General features: G+C 40.3%; 1 protein-coding gene across 1 annotated transcript in view; it reads left to right on the top strand.

Moving 5' to 3' along the window:
* Window positions 1–18,967, top strand: part of b4galnt4a (beta-1,4-N-acetyl-galactosaminyl transferase 4a) — a 449,845-nt gene that overhangs the window by 318,350 nt on the left and 112,528 nt on the right. The window contains exon 7 of the mRNA XM_071326839.1: window positions 14,448–14,515. Coding sequence (XP_071182940.1) covers window positions 14,448–14,515 — 68 coding nt within the window. The remainder of the gene's footprint in view (window positions 1–14,447; window positions 14,516–18,967) is intronic.

The raw sequence follows: 18,967 nt of genomic DNA, 5'->3' as shown, positions 1-18,967 counted from the left end.
GTTCGGGAGTAGGCTGCTAAGTGACTGCGAGTAAAGAGCAAAATAATCCCAACATTTCCACACCCTAATTGTAGGCTAACCAATATCCAAACGAAGATTCAGTGAAAATCAAAATCTAATTGATTCATCAAGTCCCCATGCTTGTCTCAGAGCAGCGCGAAACGGTGCTGAAATATTTGACCACACACGGGTAGGCTATTGCTTCAAATCCCATTATAACAATTGGATGACTTTGGGTGTGCCAGTAAGCAACAATTTGTTGACTTCATTAGCCTACTTTTTTCCAATATTTCTGTCATTCAATGATATTTATTCCCATAGTAGTTTGTTATGGATCCATCCAGATGTGGTTAGAAAACAGTGCATATGGTGGACTCAGTAAGAGTCTATTGTCCTGCTGATAGCCCATCAAGGGTGCATGGCTTCTTTTGTAGTCTTAAAAGAACTCCAGCACAGAGAAGAGAAAGGAGCCTTGAATAATTAAACGTGTCGGTAAAATACTGTTAGACTTGGGGATTATGGACACGGACAGTGCTATTTGCTTGTGTTATGCCCAACACAAAAGCCCAGGAAAATGAACAGGTACAGTAGCCTACAATATTGTAAAGTAGGCCTAATAATGCAGAACATAATGCTTAAATAAATCGACTACTGGTCTTTACTGTACGCTGCACATTTTTACATTGTATTCCATTTCAAGCGAGACTATTCAAGCCATCGACTCACTGATGGTTGAAGATGATGAGCGATCGGCAAAGGCCATCTGGAAACTGCTGGCATCATGGCACAACATCAACATCGCTCTAATCACAGTCAGAAGACAGTTGAAAACATTTGAGTGGACTTATGGAAAGGCTCTGTAAGACATTTTATATACACTGCTCAAAAAAATAAAGGGAACACTAAAATAACGCATCCTAGATCTGAATGAATGAAATATTCTTATTAAATACTTTTCTTTACATAGTTGAATGTGCTGACAACAAAATCACACAAAAATGATCAATGTAAATCAAATTTATCAACCCATGGAGGTCTGGATTTGGAGTCACACTCAAAATTTAAGTGGAAAACCACACTACAGGCTGATCCAACTTTGATGTAATGTCCTTAAAACAAGTCAAAATGAGGCTCAGTAGTGTGTGTGGCCTCCACGTGTCTGTATGACCTCCCTACAACGCCTGGGCATGCTCCTGATGAGGTGGCGGATGGTCTCCTGAGGGATCTCCTCCCAGACCTGGACTAAAGCATCCGCCAACTCCTGGACAGTCTGTGGTGCAACGTGGCGTTGGTGGATGGAGCGAGACATAATGTCCCAGATGTGCTCAATTGGATTCAGGTCTGGGGAATGGGCGGGCCAGTCCATAGCATCAATGCCTTCCTCTTGCAGGAACTGCTGACACACTCCAGCCACATGAGGTCTAGCATTGTCTTGCATTAGGAGGAACCCAGGGCCAACCGCACCAGCATATGGTCTCACAAGGGGTCTGAGGATCTCATCTCGGTACCTAATGGCAGTCAGGCTACCTCTGGCGAGCACATGGAGGGCTGTGCGGCCCCCCAAAGAAATGCCACCCCACACCATGACTGACCCACCGCCAAACCGGTCATGCTGGAGGATGTTGCAGGCAGCAGAACGTTCTCCACGGCGTCTCCAGACTCTGTCACATGTGCTCATGTGCTCAGTGTGAACCTGCTTTCATCTGTGAATAGCACAGGGCGCCAGTGGCGAATTTGCCAATCTTGGTGTTCTCTGGCAAATGCCAAATGTCCTGCACAGTGTTGGGCTGTAAGCACAACCCCCACCTGTGGACGTCGGGCCCTCATACCACCCTCATGGAGTCTGTTTCTGACCTGTTTGAGCAGACACATGCACATTTGTGGCCTGCTGGAGGTCATTTTGCAGGGCTCTGGCAGTGCTCCACCTGCTCCTCCTTGCACAAAGGCAGAGGTAGCGGTCCTGCTGCTGGGTTGTTGCCCTCCTACGGCCTCCTCCACGTCTCCTGATGTACTGGCCTGTCTCCTGGTAGCGCCTCCATGCTCTGGACACTACGCTGACAGACACAGCAAACCTTCTTGCCACAGCTCGCATTGATTTGCCATCCTGGATGAGCTGCACTACCTGAGCCACTTGTGTGGGTTGTAGACTCCGTCTCATGCTACCACTAGAGTGAAAGCACCGGCAGCATTCAAAAGTGACCAAAACATCAGCCAGGAAGCATAGGAACTGAGAAGTGGTCTGTGGTCACCACCTGCAGAACCACTCCTTTATTGGGGGTGTCTTACTAATTGCCTATAATTTCCACATTTTGTCTATTCCATTTGCACAACAGCATGTGAAATTTATTGTCAATCAGTGTTGCTTCCTAAGTGGACAGTTTGATTTCACAGAAGTGGGATTGACTTGGAGTTACATTGTGTTGTTTAAGTGTTCCCTTTATTTTTTTGAGCAGTGTATATATAATTCAGAACATTAACCATGTGTGTTCTCTTGTTTTGTACTGTTCTGTAGCTTCAACCCAATGATTAATCTGACAAACAAAGAAATGTGTGTGCTGCAGGCCAAGGCATGGATCAAAGCTGGCGAGACATTCAATGACATCATCAAGAGATATGCTGGACCCTATGTCAGAAAGGTGTTTTTGGGACCACATTGTGTCTATTGTCCTGCTAATAGCCTCCAGAGCCGAAAGACAAGTTCCTTACTTTTTTCCCCTTCCACTTGCCTCTTCCATTTTTGCGGTAATGCTGCAATTAGTTGGTTGTAATTTTGGGTAGAGCAGACATTTCCATATATTTGTGTTAGCTGCATGTGTGACATAACTCCACCAGTCCTATTTATGATATAATTTACAAAGATTATACCTTTAAAAAAAAAGATATATATAAAAAAATTAAGTGTTTTTATCAATTAGTATATTTGAGTTTAACCACAATATTTGTTGGATTATTTGATCTGTCTTTTCTGGTGGATTAAACTGAAATTGCAACCAACTTTCTATGGCTTGTTAAAAAAATTATGATATTTTGTAGATGATTTCGTTTTCAAATAACTGAAAGTGAGCGGTTGTAATCTGAACAAAGGGAAAAGGGCCATTCTTGAACATGGGGTGAGACATTCTTACTAATTTGCTAGAGAGTTTGGATTTAAGTGTAACTTTCGTATGACTGATGCCTTTAGTGAGAGGTCTAATGCTTTAATATTTAATCATTTCTGTCCTCTGAATTTTAGATTCATTATATAAATACGCCCATGTGCACCTTCATCAGATGAACCACAACATGTTGCCTAAAGCGATTTAATTCATGAATGCATTTGAATGTTTTTAATATTGTGACAGTGAAGAGCAAAATAATCCTAACATTTCCAAATAAAAATCGGATTGATTTATCAAGACCAGTCCCCATGCTATGTCATTCAGTGAAATGTATTCCCATAGTAATTCGTTATGGATCCATTCATATATTTAAAGTCTATAAACTCGGCAAGACTATTGTCCTGCTGATAGTTGAAATAAACATCTGCATTTTGAAAGTATTTTTATCATTCTTTTATTAACGAAAGTATAAAGATTAAGAAAATACTTGTACAGTATACGCTTTACCCGACATGTTGCGGTTGCATGATGTTTGTAGATAGAAATTTAAAACTTTAGAGTACTTAATACTTTGCAAGTTGGGGGGATTTTTTTCACACCTAGCTGAGCTATCCTTTTGTGAAGAGTCTATTGTCCTGCTAATAGCCCATCATGGAAACTTTGTTTGCACCCATAGGTTTTAGGCCTGCAGTAGTTTATAATAATCCATGCCTTCTGGGAATGTTTAAATGTCCAAAAGTTATGGGTGGAGTTATAATTTTGGCGGTCAGAAGTATTAAAATCAACCAATGTCAGCCTTTAAATGCTTTATTATCCAAATGTTTAAAGTGCGTGTGGGCGATGGAGAGGATGCATTTGACTTTTTTTTAAATATTAGAGCTTTCAGGAGGAACAGAAAATTGTCAATTCATAAACCATGTGCCATGGAATCGGTACATCGGACATTTCTTCCCAACTATTTTGCAATCTGTATGGCATAGCTGTATTTTTTTGGTCCTTAAATGAATCTGGTATATATATTTTTTTCTTCACAATTTTCTTTAAACATTTTTGGTCTTTAATGCAGGGCCAACAGACAAGTTCCTTACTTTTTCCCCCTTCCACTTGGTAGAGGTTCCAATTGATAAAGTCATTTCTAATTTCTGCCCTCCGAATTCATATTCATTTTATAAATAGGCCCTTTTCATTTTGTATGGCTTGCCATTCCAAATAAAATGGAATGTTTTTTGCTCATATATTTTAAACAGGTTGCTAGGTGTAGGCAAAACCTTCTAAATTAAAATACTTGCAGATCAATAAAATGTCCTTGTACTGTAGATCTAATAAAATTTAGAGGATTGGAGGATTCTAAAATAATATCTAAGGGCCACTTTTCGTTAGATATTCTCACAGCCCAGATTTGCCCTAAGGGGCTTTTATATCATTATAATGCAGGGTTAATAATAATAATAATAATCATTGGATAACAGATCAGCTCTCGGAACTCATTAAGAGGTGGCTTCTATCTTCAATATACTTAAAATGCTTTATTATCCAAATGTTTAAAGTGCGTGTGGTCCACAGAGAGAAACAAAATGGTGCAGTTTGAGAACATATGTGGCTGTGAGTGATGCGGGCGTTGGAGAGAAAATAAATGAGTAAAAAATAAAATAAGGAAAAATAAAGCTTGCAACACGCATCTGATTAATCAATATTAATAGGATTTATTGTATTTATTTTATTTACATTCTTCATTGTAACCACAATGTCACAAATAAGTGAACACACACAGCATGAGCAGATTAACTTGGTCAAAACAGTCAAAACATTTATTTATTAAAGACTATCAGACTGAAAACACCTCCATTAATTAATAGTCAATTTGTGCCACAGTTTAGTCTACCGATAGATCAGAGTCCTAACTCCCCCTTGTGATAGTGTGGTGCAATAACAGAATGCCACAATCTAACACTAACGGTCAAAACTTTTAAAGGAAGAACCACTGTACCCAAGAAGACTCAAGGCTGTAATCGCTGCCAAAGATGCTTCAATAAAGTACTGACTAAAGGGTCTGAATACTTATGTAAATGTGATATTTAGAAGCACTCTGCTTCTACAGCCAAGCATGCCTAACACTATTGGCAGTGTACCGAAGCTGTATAAAGGACCATGAAATAAATATGGATATCAATCTCCTAAAAATGTGTCTGCCTTTATGCATTCACATAAGATATTTATATAATCTCTACAGGGCTCTGTAGCATCAAACAGATGTTAGACATTCAGATATATCCAAAGAATGTTTATTTGTCAAAATCTAAAATACAGGGTAGTGTACAATATTTAAGGCTAACTCAAAAAGGTAACTGGGTATACAACAAGAATGTTATATTGTAAAAGTAACATGCCAAAAAAAAACGTGCAGAGAACTGGGGCTACAGATTGTTACAGATAATGTGATTGAACCAAATATTTTTGGTGTCCATTACTGGGAGTTACAGAATAGGTACTGTTTCGTGTAGCACAGCCTAAGCTTGGCGATGCTGTCTTTGTCCTCGATTCCTCGAAACAGGAGTCTCAAAATGTCCATGTCGAGTTGCAGGGCATCCGTTTGAATACAAAAAACATGCTCCAGAGTTAAAATTAACAATTGTTTTGCTCAATTAAGTAATCCAACAATATACGGGGTGGCAGGTAGCCTGGCGGATAGGAGCGTTGGGACAGCAACCGAATGCTGGATCGAATCCCTGAGCTGACAAGGTAAAAATCTGTTGTTCTGCCCCTGAGCAAGGCAGCTAACCCACTCTTCCCTGGGTGCTGATGATGTCGATTAAGGCAGTCCCCCTCACCTCTCTGATTCAGAGAAGTGCAGGGGGCTGCCTTAATCGAATGGGTTAAATGCAGAAGACACATTTCAGTTGATTGCATTCAGTTGTACAGCTGACTAGGTATCCCCTTTTCCTTTCTTGTCTATTTCAATTGTTCTGTCATTGATCGAGACAAGTGAGTGTCCACCCCAAAGTGCCGCATGTCATGATGACAGACACCTGTCTCGATCAATGAGAGAAGACTTGAAATATACAAGATGGCGGCGTACACATTGTTGGATTACTTCATGGAGCCAATAACTGGACACAGACATTTTATGAGATTCATGTTTCCACGAATCAAGACTGCATCGCCAAGTTCAGGTTGATCAAAAATTATGTTCTACACCAAACAGTACCTTTCCTGTAACTCCGAGTAATGGATATCAAATGTCTTGGCATAAATCACACTATCTGGTTTAATAATCTGCAGCTAAGAGAACTTGTGATCAACAGATTTTTAATTTTACTAGGCAAGTCAGTTAAGAACAAATTCTTATTTTCAATGACGGCCTAGGAACAGTTGCCTGTTCAGGGGCAGAACGACAGATTTGTACCTTGTCAGCTCGGGGATTTGAACTTGCAACCTTTCGGTTACTAGTCACTAATGCTCTAACCACTAGGCTACCCTGCCACCCCACAGATGATGGGGGAGGTGGTCATGATGAAAGTACCATTCCAAAGAAACATACAGTAAGTTCAGGGAACACTTTCACAGCTGTGGGAGGTGTATTTTCAAAATCTAACTGCCATTCATCTCCTCTTGAGTCATCTTCTGCTTGAAATGCAGCATAATGTCCAATCCATTGAGAAGGATACAGTTCACAGTATACAGTTCTGCTACAATGACATACGCAGGCCAAGGATTTATTTTTCTCTCCAAGAATCCACTTCGGAAAGAAGCCCAGGCATCACACAGTATTGTATGTAAGACAAAAATATATAATAAATTATACTCTAAATTATACATTGCACAGTTTGAACGGCAGTTGAAATATGCCAGCATAACTCCATGTGTAGACTAGTTGAACATGCATAGGTAGGCAGACAGTATCTAGCTACAGCCATATGTGACAGGCCAATACTTTTCATAGTAAAACCACGTTATCAGTTTAAGATATTTACAGCAGTTAGATTGTTGCATTATTGTTTCTCCTCACTGTTAGCTAGTAAACTTTGCTAGCTAGCTTGCGGGATAGCCAATAATTGCTTTTTACAACTGTTTGGAATTCTATGCCTATAATTTTGTGATTTTGAAATGCATCCACGGTCATAATCATAACCAATGTCAATGCTCATCAATGATGTTACATAGCTAGCTAGTAAAACTATTTATAGTTGCTGATGTTACACATTTGCTAAAAAGTTACAATGGGAGGCCTGGCGCATAGTAACAAGTTAGCAGGTGCCAGGTTAACTAGCTAGCCAACTTCAGTCATGTGTAAACATTTACTAGTAAACCTAGCTTTAGGTGGCTGGTTGTAATGTTATAGCTTGCTGTTTAAAAGCCATATTTAGTAGCCATATCTATGACTAAAAAGAGAAGAGGTTTTACAATCAAGATACAATAGATCTCCAATTATAAAACCTCTTCTGGTGACATTCGACCATATAACGTAAACTCACCCCATTCCGTACAAATGTGAGCAACCACAACATTCATACGAGGCTACAAAGAAAACTAATGGGACTGTAGCGACTGTGTTGACTTCAAAATCGGGGGTGTGAACTACGTTTCTATTCAAGCGTTGATCGACATGGTAATGGCTCTATAGTATTGGAGAAAAGTTGAAAAAACAGACCCGCCGTTACATCTTGATGTGTCATGTCGTAACGTACAGCACGCATAAAGCAACTATTTCTGTCTTACAATCCAGGTGTAGGTGTAGCACTTCTCTCATCGTTTAAAAACAAGAAATGGACAGTGACGGGGGTAAGGGGAGATACCTAGTAATTTTTTGCGTCATCATTGCATGTGATCATCATTCTCAAAGCCGCTGTTTACTTTTAAGATCACTTTAGCACCGCCCTAAAAACCCGATTCAAATTCGACACAAACCTTCAAATAGGTATGTAATGACACATTATATAAACTCTTTATAGTGTTTTATTTACATTTTAGAGGCGATAAGGTGATAAGTTGGACAGATCGAGTGAAAAAAAGCAATTTTCCCACACAACATCTCTCCTTCTCACTATCACGCATTAGTTTTGCTTCCCCACCCGCCATTTTTTTAAAGACCCGACAGAGCTCATTGTGCTTTACAATGGTATTGACATCACAGTTGATCAGGAAGTATTACGTTTTTGGGGCGCTAAAATAAGGTCAGTTGTACGGACCAAGGCGATGTACAAAAGTGAGTGAGTTTACGTTTTGTTTCAACTGGAGTATAGTGAAGAGGATTCAAAACAAAGAGTTGGATTTAGCTAGATGCTCAGCTACCTACCAAGCTACCCACCTAGCTACCTAAGTTAGCAAACAGAAAAATTGTAACACAGTAGTATGTTAACCAGCAATACACAATATGGGTTTCATATAGATAAACTAAAGTTAGCTAGCTACCTATGTGGCTTTCAGGAAAAATGTCTTACTTAGCTAGACACTGTATTTGTCAAACGGCCCTCTTAATGCTGGCATCGACTGTAGCTAAGCTTCTAGCTAAATCTAACTCTTTGTTTCAAATCCTCGTCACTATATTCCCGGTTGAAACGTGTGGTTGAAAGTCACCAGGTAGCAAAAAATATGCTCCATAATCACTTGAAGCTATTGTGGTCTGGTCAGTTCTTTCAGTTTTGCCCAAAGGATTGTGTTGTTAGTGTCCGTCTCCCTTTCAAAAAAGACTGCCTTGGGGGAGGGATAGACCCAGAGCACGAAGCACCATCCCATACGAGTTGTAGTCTTTCAGAGACTGTAAAAAATGTGACAGCTGTCACAGGGTGTATCATTCAGCGTACGAAGCCCAGACCTGTCTTCCTCCTGGGAAATTATGTGTGAAACAGATCTCACTGACCTAGAAATGCCTTGGACATGATGAAACAAGCCCAGATACCCCCTGGGTGAAATTCCCCTCAATGGCCGTCGGAAAAACGTGTACTGTCCTAATAAAACACAATTTTCCACCACCATTTTCTGACTTTCAGACAATTAGCATGTTGCACACCGCATTCAGTCAATTGTGTGCAACATCTTAAGTTGATCATAAAATAAAATGTATTTAAAAATGTTGTTTTAGACAGTACACATATTTTCCCAGTTTATTTTCCAACAGCCCGCCCTTAAAGGTAAATGATGCCTTTGTAGCCTGAATCAATCCTAGATGATAGTGCACATCTATATCTATGCCGACAACTGGCTGCCTAGGCTACCCATGGGCTTGCCTAATCCTGGCTGGCTACGATACAACTGTGTGATGAATGAGGGAAGAGCTGTAAATAGAAAGCTAGGGTTGTTAGCTACTAGCTTACTAGCCAGCCAGCTAGCTAGCTAGCTAGCTTTCTCCACAAATGGAACTCCCAGGCAAACACTCAGTTAACTAGCTAGCAAAAACCCTAAACTAATGTAAAAGGCGCTGCATGGTCAATCTGACGTCTGCATTGGCCGTGCAGCATTTATGGTGATATGGCCTCTGCAGAAGTCAGGGCATTCATACTTCTTGCGCTTCGCCGAGCAGTGCAGAGTTGTTATGAAGGAAGTTGTCAAGGAAGGGATTTTGTGTTTATTACAGGACATCCCGCCCTCACCTACCGTCAATCAATCATGTCAATGCAAACCTATGCGGAGCCGTCCGCATAGGCTCCGCAGAGGCTCAATTTGGCCTCTGCATGCCTACGGAAGCTCCGCAATTGCTTCACACCATCCAGACGGCGCCTACACCATCTATACGGTGGTCAAGTATAAATTGGCTCTTACACACAAGCTAGCTAGCTAGTTACTTATAAAATATTTGTATTCATCCCTGCTAGTTAGCAATGTTAGCTAACATTATCTAAATTGGTAGCTAGCCGAAAGTCAGCTGGCTAGCTCTCTTCATTCAGGTGGTAGCAAACAATTTAAATTTACAGCAAACATTAGATGTTCAGACATTAGATCTAATGTATAAATTGTTCCCTTACCCCGGCTCTTTATTGAAATCCTTCGTCGACTTTGTTGGGTCAATTAAAGTTTTCTTGTTGAAATCAAGTCACTGCTTGTGGAGAGCTTTGCCATTTTCTTAAGACTGCACTTGAAAAATAACCACATCAACGTTAACAGTTCAACATTTGACTCGATTTCATTGGATGTTCCCTCCGACGGAGCCTCCGCACCATCTCACCAATAGCCAATGACATTACTTTGAGGGAATACTGCCACTACTGTAAACTGTCAGACACAATGTGTCAAATGTGCCAGGATATATTCAAGCACCTGGATTCATATGTGTCAAACACTGCCACTATTTATCAGAAACGGACATAGAATCTGACACATTTCAAGCTGATACACTTCGAAACTCCACTATTTAGGTTTGAAACATTTGATGTCAAGACAAAATGACACTGTCAGACACACTTTGATACAGGTCGTTTTATGCAGTGGTACTAGCTGCAGCTCCACAGCTCATGTTCTACAGGCTCCTGAGAGTGTTTGTTTGCGTGTGTGTCTCATACGGTGTGTGTGTGTGTGTGTGTGTGTGTGTGTGTGTGTGTGTGTGTGTGTGTGTGTGTGTGTGTGTGTGTGTGTGTGTGTGTGTGTGTGTGTGTGTGTGTGTGTGTGTGTGTTGTTTGTGTGTGTGTGTGTGTGTGTGTGTGTGCCTGCGTTGATTATTTCTGTGTGTTTCTGTGTATTTCTCTATGTGTGTTCCTGTCAGACCAACACAGCAGCCCAGAAATAAGCTCTCTCTCTCTCTGTGTACAAACTAAGAAGGGGGGGATCAGTTACTACACCACACAATGTGCAATCCCCTGCTTCCAAACCAGAGAGAATGCCAACACTAACAATTAAAGCTGAGCCCGCTGTGATCCTGGCCTTATTCTTTCATTACGGATCAGCAACAGCAGGGGTTCTAGTTAGTTTCCTCGGCTGGTTGAGGAAATTAATGGGCTGGGATGCGACTGCGGGGCAGAGAGGAGGCGCTGGGGAGCCTGATGAGTCCGGCATCTCGTAGAGGCTCCTGGCAGGGAGGCTCTCTCGATCTCTCATTTCTCGTCTGTTTAATCTCATCCTTTCTTTTTCACTTCTCTCTCTGTTGCTCTGTCAGTCACTCTCTTTCTGTCTGTCTGCCTCTCTTTCCTCTTGCATCTCACTCTCTCCTCTATATCTCCTTTGTTTCTCTGTCTTTCAGCTGAAGTAACATAACTAGCTAACTATTTATTTGCTTATTGTGTAGTGGAGGATAAAAATAACTGTATGCCGATGGATGTGTAGCTAGCCGATCTGTGTATGGACCCTAAAACCTTTGGTATGAATATTAGTTCAGAACCTATCTATGAACCTCAGCTTTCATAGTTGTTGTATCGACGTCAAGTCTGAATGGCATTAATGCAGCCTATGGATTGAGTAGAATATAATAACTTTATTGTGCCAAGGATGCAAGTCCTATATACATGTACTGTAGTTATTACCACACATGAGATCCCCACATTGTAGACTGTACATTGAATATATTCACTGATCATATACTCTTCCTTGGCAAATAAAGGTGCGGTTCAGGTATGAATCTCTGTGACATTCTGTAGTTATTACCACACATGAGATCCCCACATTGTAGACTGTACATTGAATATATTCACTGATCATATACTCTTCCTTGGCAAATAAAGGTGCGGTTCAGGTATGAATCTCTGTGACATTCTTTTTCAGTCAAGTCCAATACCAGGTGTATCAAACTCAAACAGTGTCTGCATGTATGTATTACAATTATACACTTCAACAGTGTTTACCACTTCTGCTCCTGGGACATCGATGATTACACATTGTAACTATGCAATAGACTAGAAACATGATTTAAGTAAAGGCTGATTTGTAATTCATATATACAGAAATACATCTATGCATATCTAACTCCCTTCATCTGCAGTAATCTGAGGACACAGGATAGGTGTAGTATTCCAATGAGATACTTAATTTCAACCAGTGGAAAATATGAAATGCTTTATTGAACGTTCATTATCCAGGTGTTATAAATACATAATACATGCATTATAAATATTATAATTGTAATATTATATTATGAATACAAGTTAAATCTGTACTTCAATGCACATATGGTGTGCATTAATAAAAAAGAGTTTGAAAGAGGAGGTGGGGAGAGAGGTGTAGAAGACAGAAAAGGAAAGAGGTAAAACAGAGGAGCAGGGAAGACAGCATATGAATTAATGAATTACAGTGCTACCCTAATATTCTCTCAGTTTATCACAATTACATAGTGTCTCTTGTGGTGTCTCCTAACCAGCCTTGGGCTCCCAGTCAGCCCAAAGGTTATCTTAAGAGCGGGTAAGGTGGCGATCACATCAAAACATCTCTGCAGACGAGAGACAGAAGGAGACAGAAGGATAGAGAGATAGCATGATTAAGCTTTGTTTTTTTTATTCTAACATGGTCAGTCATCATAATCATCAGGAGGTGAAATGCAAAACTGACCTTGAATCATTAACTCTGGAACTACTACATTTACATTTAGGTCATTTAGCAGACGCTCTTATCCAGAGCGACTTACAAATTGGACTAACCTTGATAAGCTTCATCAGATGACAGTCCTATAACATCAGGTTAAACATACACTTATGTTTTGCTCGAAAATGTGCATATTTAGAGCTGAAATCAGTGGTTATACATTGTGCTATCTTTTTCCCACAACGTCCGGAAATTTTTCTGACACTCACATATTCTGACCAAATAACTATTCATAAACATTACTAAAAAATACATGTTGTATAGGAAATGATAGATACACTAGTTCTTAATGCAATCGCCATGTTAGAATTCTAAAAATAACTTCATTACGACATGCAGTTTACGTTATGGCGAGAGCGTGCCCAAAATCTGGGCGCAAACTACTAGTTCACATGTTCGACAGATATATGAAATAGCATCATAAAATGGGTCCTACTTTTGATGATCTTCCATCAGAATGTTGTACAAGGGGTCCTTTGTTCAGAACAATCGTTGTTTGGATTTAGAATATCCTCTTCTCCAGTCAATTAGCACGGAAAGCTAGCAAAGTGGCGCGAAGCTCTCCTTCCTGAACATACGCAGACAAAGCAACACGCCTAACGTCCCGAAAAAATTTCAATAATCTAATAAAACTATATTGAAAAAACATACTTTACGATGATATTGTCACATGTATCAAATAAAATCAAAGCCGGAGATATTAGTCGTCTATAACGACAGCTTTACAGAAGGCAATACCAGGTCACTTCTCGCGCGTTCCAGAAAACAGGAAATTGGGGTCACGTCATGCCAAGAGCTTTTATTCGACCTCAGATCATGTTATACACTCCATTTCTTCTCTCACTGCCTGTTGACATCTAGTGGAAGGCGTATGAAGTGCATGTATACTAATAAATATCAAGCACATTTATAGGCAGGTCCTAGAACAGAGCATCGAGTTCGGATTTTGCACTTCCTGTCAGGAAGTTTGCTGCAAAATGAGTTCTGTTTTACTCACAGATATAATTCAAACGGTTTTAGAAACTAGAGAGTGTTTTCTATCCAATAGTAATAATAATATGCATATTGTACGAGCAAGAATTGAGTACGAGGCCGTTTGAAATGGGCACCTTTTATCCAGGCTATTCAATACTGCGCCTGCAGCCCAAAGAGGTTAAGCAAGTACCAGTCAAAAGTTTGGACACACCTACTCATTCCAGGATTTTTCTATATTTGTACTATTTTCTACATTGTAGAATAATAGTGAAGACATCACAACTATGAAATAACACATATGGAATCAGTTAAGAACAAATTCTTATTTACAAGGACAGCCTAATCCTTCCTCCCGGTCGGAGAATTGAACCCCGGTCTCCCGCATGCCTGCAATATGGAAGACTATCGAATGGTTCTCAAAGACGCCCTCTGATGTCAAACTAGCACTAACTTGTATTAACAGAAAAAAATGGCTGACAATTAAATTACGTACCACAGAATGCTGCGGCAGCCCGGAAGGTGTGCCGCAGTATGATGCAACTTTTAAAGGAGGAACCACTGATTGAAGTGGATTTAACAAGTGACATCAAAAAAGGTTTATGGCTTTTACCTGGATTCACCTGGTCAGTCTATGTCATGGAAAGAGGAGTGGTTCTTAATACTTTGTATACTCAATGTACAACCAAGTATATTATGTTCATGTTTTTATGCTTGCTCGATCGTTTTCTTCTTTATTCTTTGTATACCTCTCTTTCCTCTCTTTTGCTCTACCGCTATCTCTCTTTCCTTCCCTCATCTCTCCCTCTATCTTTCTTCTGCCTTTCTTTCCTCGCCCTCTCTCACACTCTTCTAATCTTTCTCTCCTGTGTGTTACAGCTGGGGACTGAGTGGACGGCTCCAGGGGAATTCAGCAAGTTCAGGTCCCAGTCCTCAAAGTCTGTGCAGTAAGTACCTGTGACAACACACACATGCACACATGCACACACGCACACAGAGTGATACACAGAAAAGTGGAAAAGCAGCATAGTTTTCACCAACAATTTGTTGCATCTGATGCAGGCCATGCAGAGTGAACTTGGAAGTCTAAGCTGTCAACAATAACAGCCCCAACAATAACAACACCAAACATAGCCAATCAGGACAATGAGCCTCTCAATTCAATTACATTTCAATTTAAGGGGCTTTATTGGATTGGGAATCATATGTTTATATTAAACAAAGCAAGTGAAATAGAAATCAACAATACAAAATGAATACAAAATTAACAATACAAATTACACTCACAAAAGTTCCAAAAGAATAAAGACATTTCAAATGTCATATTATGTCTATATACAGTGTTGTAACAATATGCAATTAAGGTACAAAATGTAAAATAAATAAACATAAATATGGGTTGTATTTACAATGGTGTTTGTTCTTCAATGGTTGCCCTTTTCTGAGTTTGTACATAGTCAAAGCTTTCCTTAATTTTGGATCAGTCACAGTGGTCAGGTATTCTGCCACTGTGTACTCTCTGTTTAGGGTGAAATAGAATTCTAGTTTGCTCAGTTTTTTATTTGTTAATTCTTTCCAGTTTGTCAAGTAATTATATTTTTGTTTTCTCGTGATTTGGTTGTGTCTAATTGTGTTGCCGTCCTGGGGCTCTGCGGGGCCTGTTTGTGTTTGTGAACAGAGCCCCAGGACCAGCTTGCTTAGGGGACTCTTCTCCAGGTTCATATCTCTGTATGTGATGGCTTTGTAATGGAAGGTTTGGGAATCGCTTCCTTTTAGGTGGTTGTAGAATTTAACGGCTCTTTTCTGGATTTTGATCATTCTCGGGGATCAGCCTAATTCTCCTCTGAATGCATTATTTGGTGTTTTACGTTGTATACGGAGAACATTTTTACAGAATACTGCATGCAGTATTTTTAGCCAGATCCTAATTTGTATGTCAACTTTTATGTTCCTTTTAATGGCGTAGAAGGTCCTTCTTGCCTCTCAGATCGTTCACAGGTTTGTGGAAGTTACCTGTGGCGCTGATGTTTAGGCCGAAGTATGTATCGTTTTTTGTGTGCTCTAGGGCACCGGTGTCTAGATGGAATTTGTGTTTGTGGTCCTGCCTACTGGTCCTTTTTCGGAACACCATTCTTTTTGTCTCACTGAGATTTACTGTCAGGGCCCAGGTCTGACAGTAACTCTGCAGAGATCTAGATGCTGTTGTATGCCCTCCTTGATTGGGGACCAAAGCACCAACATTTGATATTTTTTTTTTTTTTACATTGGTTAAAAGTAGAGACTCAGAGCTACAAATTGGTATATCATACACTGCATGTTTGAGGAATAATGGGAGAGTAATTCTGCTTTGAAAGTTGATAAATTTGAAAAACTCACTTTTGAGAAAAGGGCCTTTGAATGTTTTGGTACCTACTGGAGAGCTCTCCTTTGTCTACTCCCATTCAGCATTGTTCACACCCTCTTAAGCCAGCCCCACCCATCTCTTTAAGGATTCACTGTAACGGCTTTCTTCTGTGGAAGAAGGAGAGGACCAAAGCGCAGCGTGATTAGTGTTCATCATGTTTAATAAAAAGACAATAAACTGAACACTTCCAAAATACAAAACAAACAAGCGTGAAAACCGAAACAGTTCTATCTGGTGCAGACACACAAAGACTGAAGACAACCACCCACAAACCCCAACACAAAACAGGCTACCTAAATATGGCTCCCAATCAGAGACAAACGACTAACACCTGCCTCTGATTGAGAACCATATCAGGCCAAACACAGAAACAGGAAAACTAGACACACAACATAGAATGCCCACTCAGCTCACGTCCTGACCAACACTAAAACAAAGAAAATACAAAAGAACTATGGTCAGAACGTGACATTCACATGTGAGGTCATGTGCTAATCAGTGAGTAGTGTAGTAAAGATTAATACTAAAAGTGGTAAAAGTAGTAGCCTACAAAACGGAAAAAATCCAGGTAAACAAAGTGTCCAGATAAAAATATTTCATAAATATTAGATAACGCTTACCCAGACACACTTGTCTAAATTGATGGGTCATGTGAAATAAATGTTATAACCCCCAGCCACATCCAGTGGTGGAAGAAGTACTAAATTGTCATACTTGAGTAAAAGTAAAGATACCTTAATAGAAAATGACTCAAGTAAAAGTAAAAGTCACCCAGTAAAATACTACTTCAGTAAAAATCTAAAAGTATTTGGTTTTAAAAATACTTAAGTATCAAAAGTAAATGAAATTGCTAAAATGCTAAAATTGCTAATATACGGAGTCAGGTGTTGTTGCCAGCCATAGCTTTCCACCAGCACCATTCCATCCTCCAGTCCAACCAGCGGTGGGATGTTGACCCCTGTCACAGTGCTGTCCTTCACCACACCAGCAATCTCAGACAAAGTGTTCACTCTGGTCTTTCTGAAGGGCTGCTTGATGAGGACGAAGCACAGATCGGTGGCAAACTTGGTGTGGCCTGTGATCAGGAAGTGAAGGTCCAGACTGTGGTGGAGCTTGTGCATGGTCCGCCAGGCACAGTACCAGAGCACAAACTTGTTATTGTTTTGGACACTGCAGTGATCACATTTCAGGTCCACACGTGTTTCCCCAACTCCGTAGTTGGTGAAGAAATGGTGCATGTAGTTGATGACTGCGCTGCTGCCTTCGCTGGATGACATGCCTTCAATCAATCAATCAGAAGGATAGTATACCTGCAAACAACAAAAGAACATGAAGATAAATTATGATTAATTGTCTCACCCCTGTAAATCTGTCTTTACACAGCTCAGTGAAGTGTATTTGCCTGCCTCCCTTATATATCTATATATAATAATATATACACACACAGTTGAAGTCGGAATTTTACATACACCTTAGCCAAAGACATTTAAACTAAATTTTTTACAATTCCTGACATTTAATCCTAGTACAAATTACCTGTCTTAGGTCAGTTAGGATCACCACTTTATTTTGAGAATGTGAAATGTCAGAATAATGGTAGAGAGATGGTAGAGATAACTATTTATTTCAGCTTTTATTTCTTTCATCACATTCCCAGTGGGTCAGATGTTTACATACACTCAAATAGTATTTGGTAGCATTGCCTTTAAATTGTTTAACTTGGGTCAAAAGTCTCAGATAGCCTTCCACAAATCAAATTTATTTATAAAGCCCTTCTTACATCAGCTGATATCTCAAAGTGCTGTACAGAAACCCAGCCTAAACCCCCAAACAGCAAGCAATGCAGGTGTAGAAGCACAGTGGCTAGGAAAAACTCCCTAGAAAGGCCAGAACCTAGGAAGAAACCTAGAGAGGAACCAGGCTATGAGGGGTGGCCAGTCCTCTTCTGGCTGTGCCGGGTGGAGACTAACAAGCTTCCCACAATAAGTTGGGTGAATTTTAGCCCATTCCTCCTGACAGAACTGGTATAACTTTTGTAGTCAATTTTGTAGTCCTCCTTGCTCACACACACTTTCAGTTCTGCCCACAAATGTTCTATAGGATTGAGGTCAGGGCTTTGTGATGGCCACTCCAATACCTTGACTTTGTTGTCCGTCAGCCATTTTGCCACAACTTTGGAAGTATGCTTGGGGTCATTGTCCATTTGGAAGACTCATTTGCGATCAAGCTTTAACATCCTGACTAATGTCTTGAGATGTTGCTTCATTTCAGTGAGGGAGTAGTGCTCTGTGCTGGGAGGTTTTTTCCGCTTGGGGATGTTCGTCTGTGGGGTTGTTTAATGAAGAGGTCTGGTCTGACTCGCTTGGGGTGGGGAAATCTTTCTCAAGAGAGAGCTTCTCTTGTCTTCAATTTTGGGAAAGTCCAGCTGAAACTGTTTGGAGTTGCCCAGTACCAATACTGTTCCAGACTTGTACAGGTTGACATTGGCAGACTCTGAGTTCTTGTTGTCTAGTATCCTGAGTTTCCAACCAAGTACTTTCTCTTTCTCATTTGAGTTCTGATCTCCAGCTATACTAATGAGGAGGAACATAGGCTAACACTTATTATAAAACATGAAACTTACCAAATTCTGTTTTTTTCTGTTAATCAATGGGTAGTGTGTTAATATGTAACTGTGCCATACCAGGGGATGGTCTGTGCGGAAGATTAAGTTGCTTACGCTCCCATGTTTGTAGCAGTCAGCAAAATATGTCTATGGGTTGAGCTTCTTTTGTACTCTTTCCATACCTTCTAATTTTTAACATCCAAGGGGTACTGCATTGTAATGACCTCTGCACTGGGCAGGGGCTTCAAAGTCCTCTGCATTTGGGTGGGGGAGGTTGTGGAACTCTCCTGTCCTTGTTGGGCTCAAGGGCTTTGACACCTCTCACTTCACACCTCCGTGCTAATTGAAGTTCCTATCTGGATCTGTTCTGTCTTAGCAAGCTTGGTAGTC

This window comes from Salvelinus alpinus, chromosome 9 (genome assembly GCF_045679555.1).
Source record: "Salvelinus alpinus chromosome 9, SLU_Salpinus.1, whole genome shotgun sequence".
In the NCBI taxonomy this organism is placed as follows: domain Eukaryota; kingdom Metazoa; phylum Chordata; class Actinopteri; order Salmoniformes; family Salmonidae; genus Salvelinus; species Salvelinus alpinus.
This window is presented reverse-complemented; position numbering and strand designations above follow the sequence as displayed.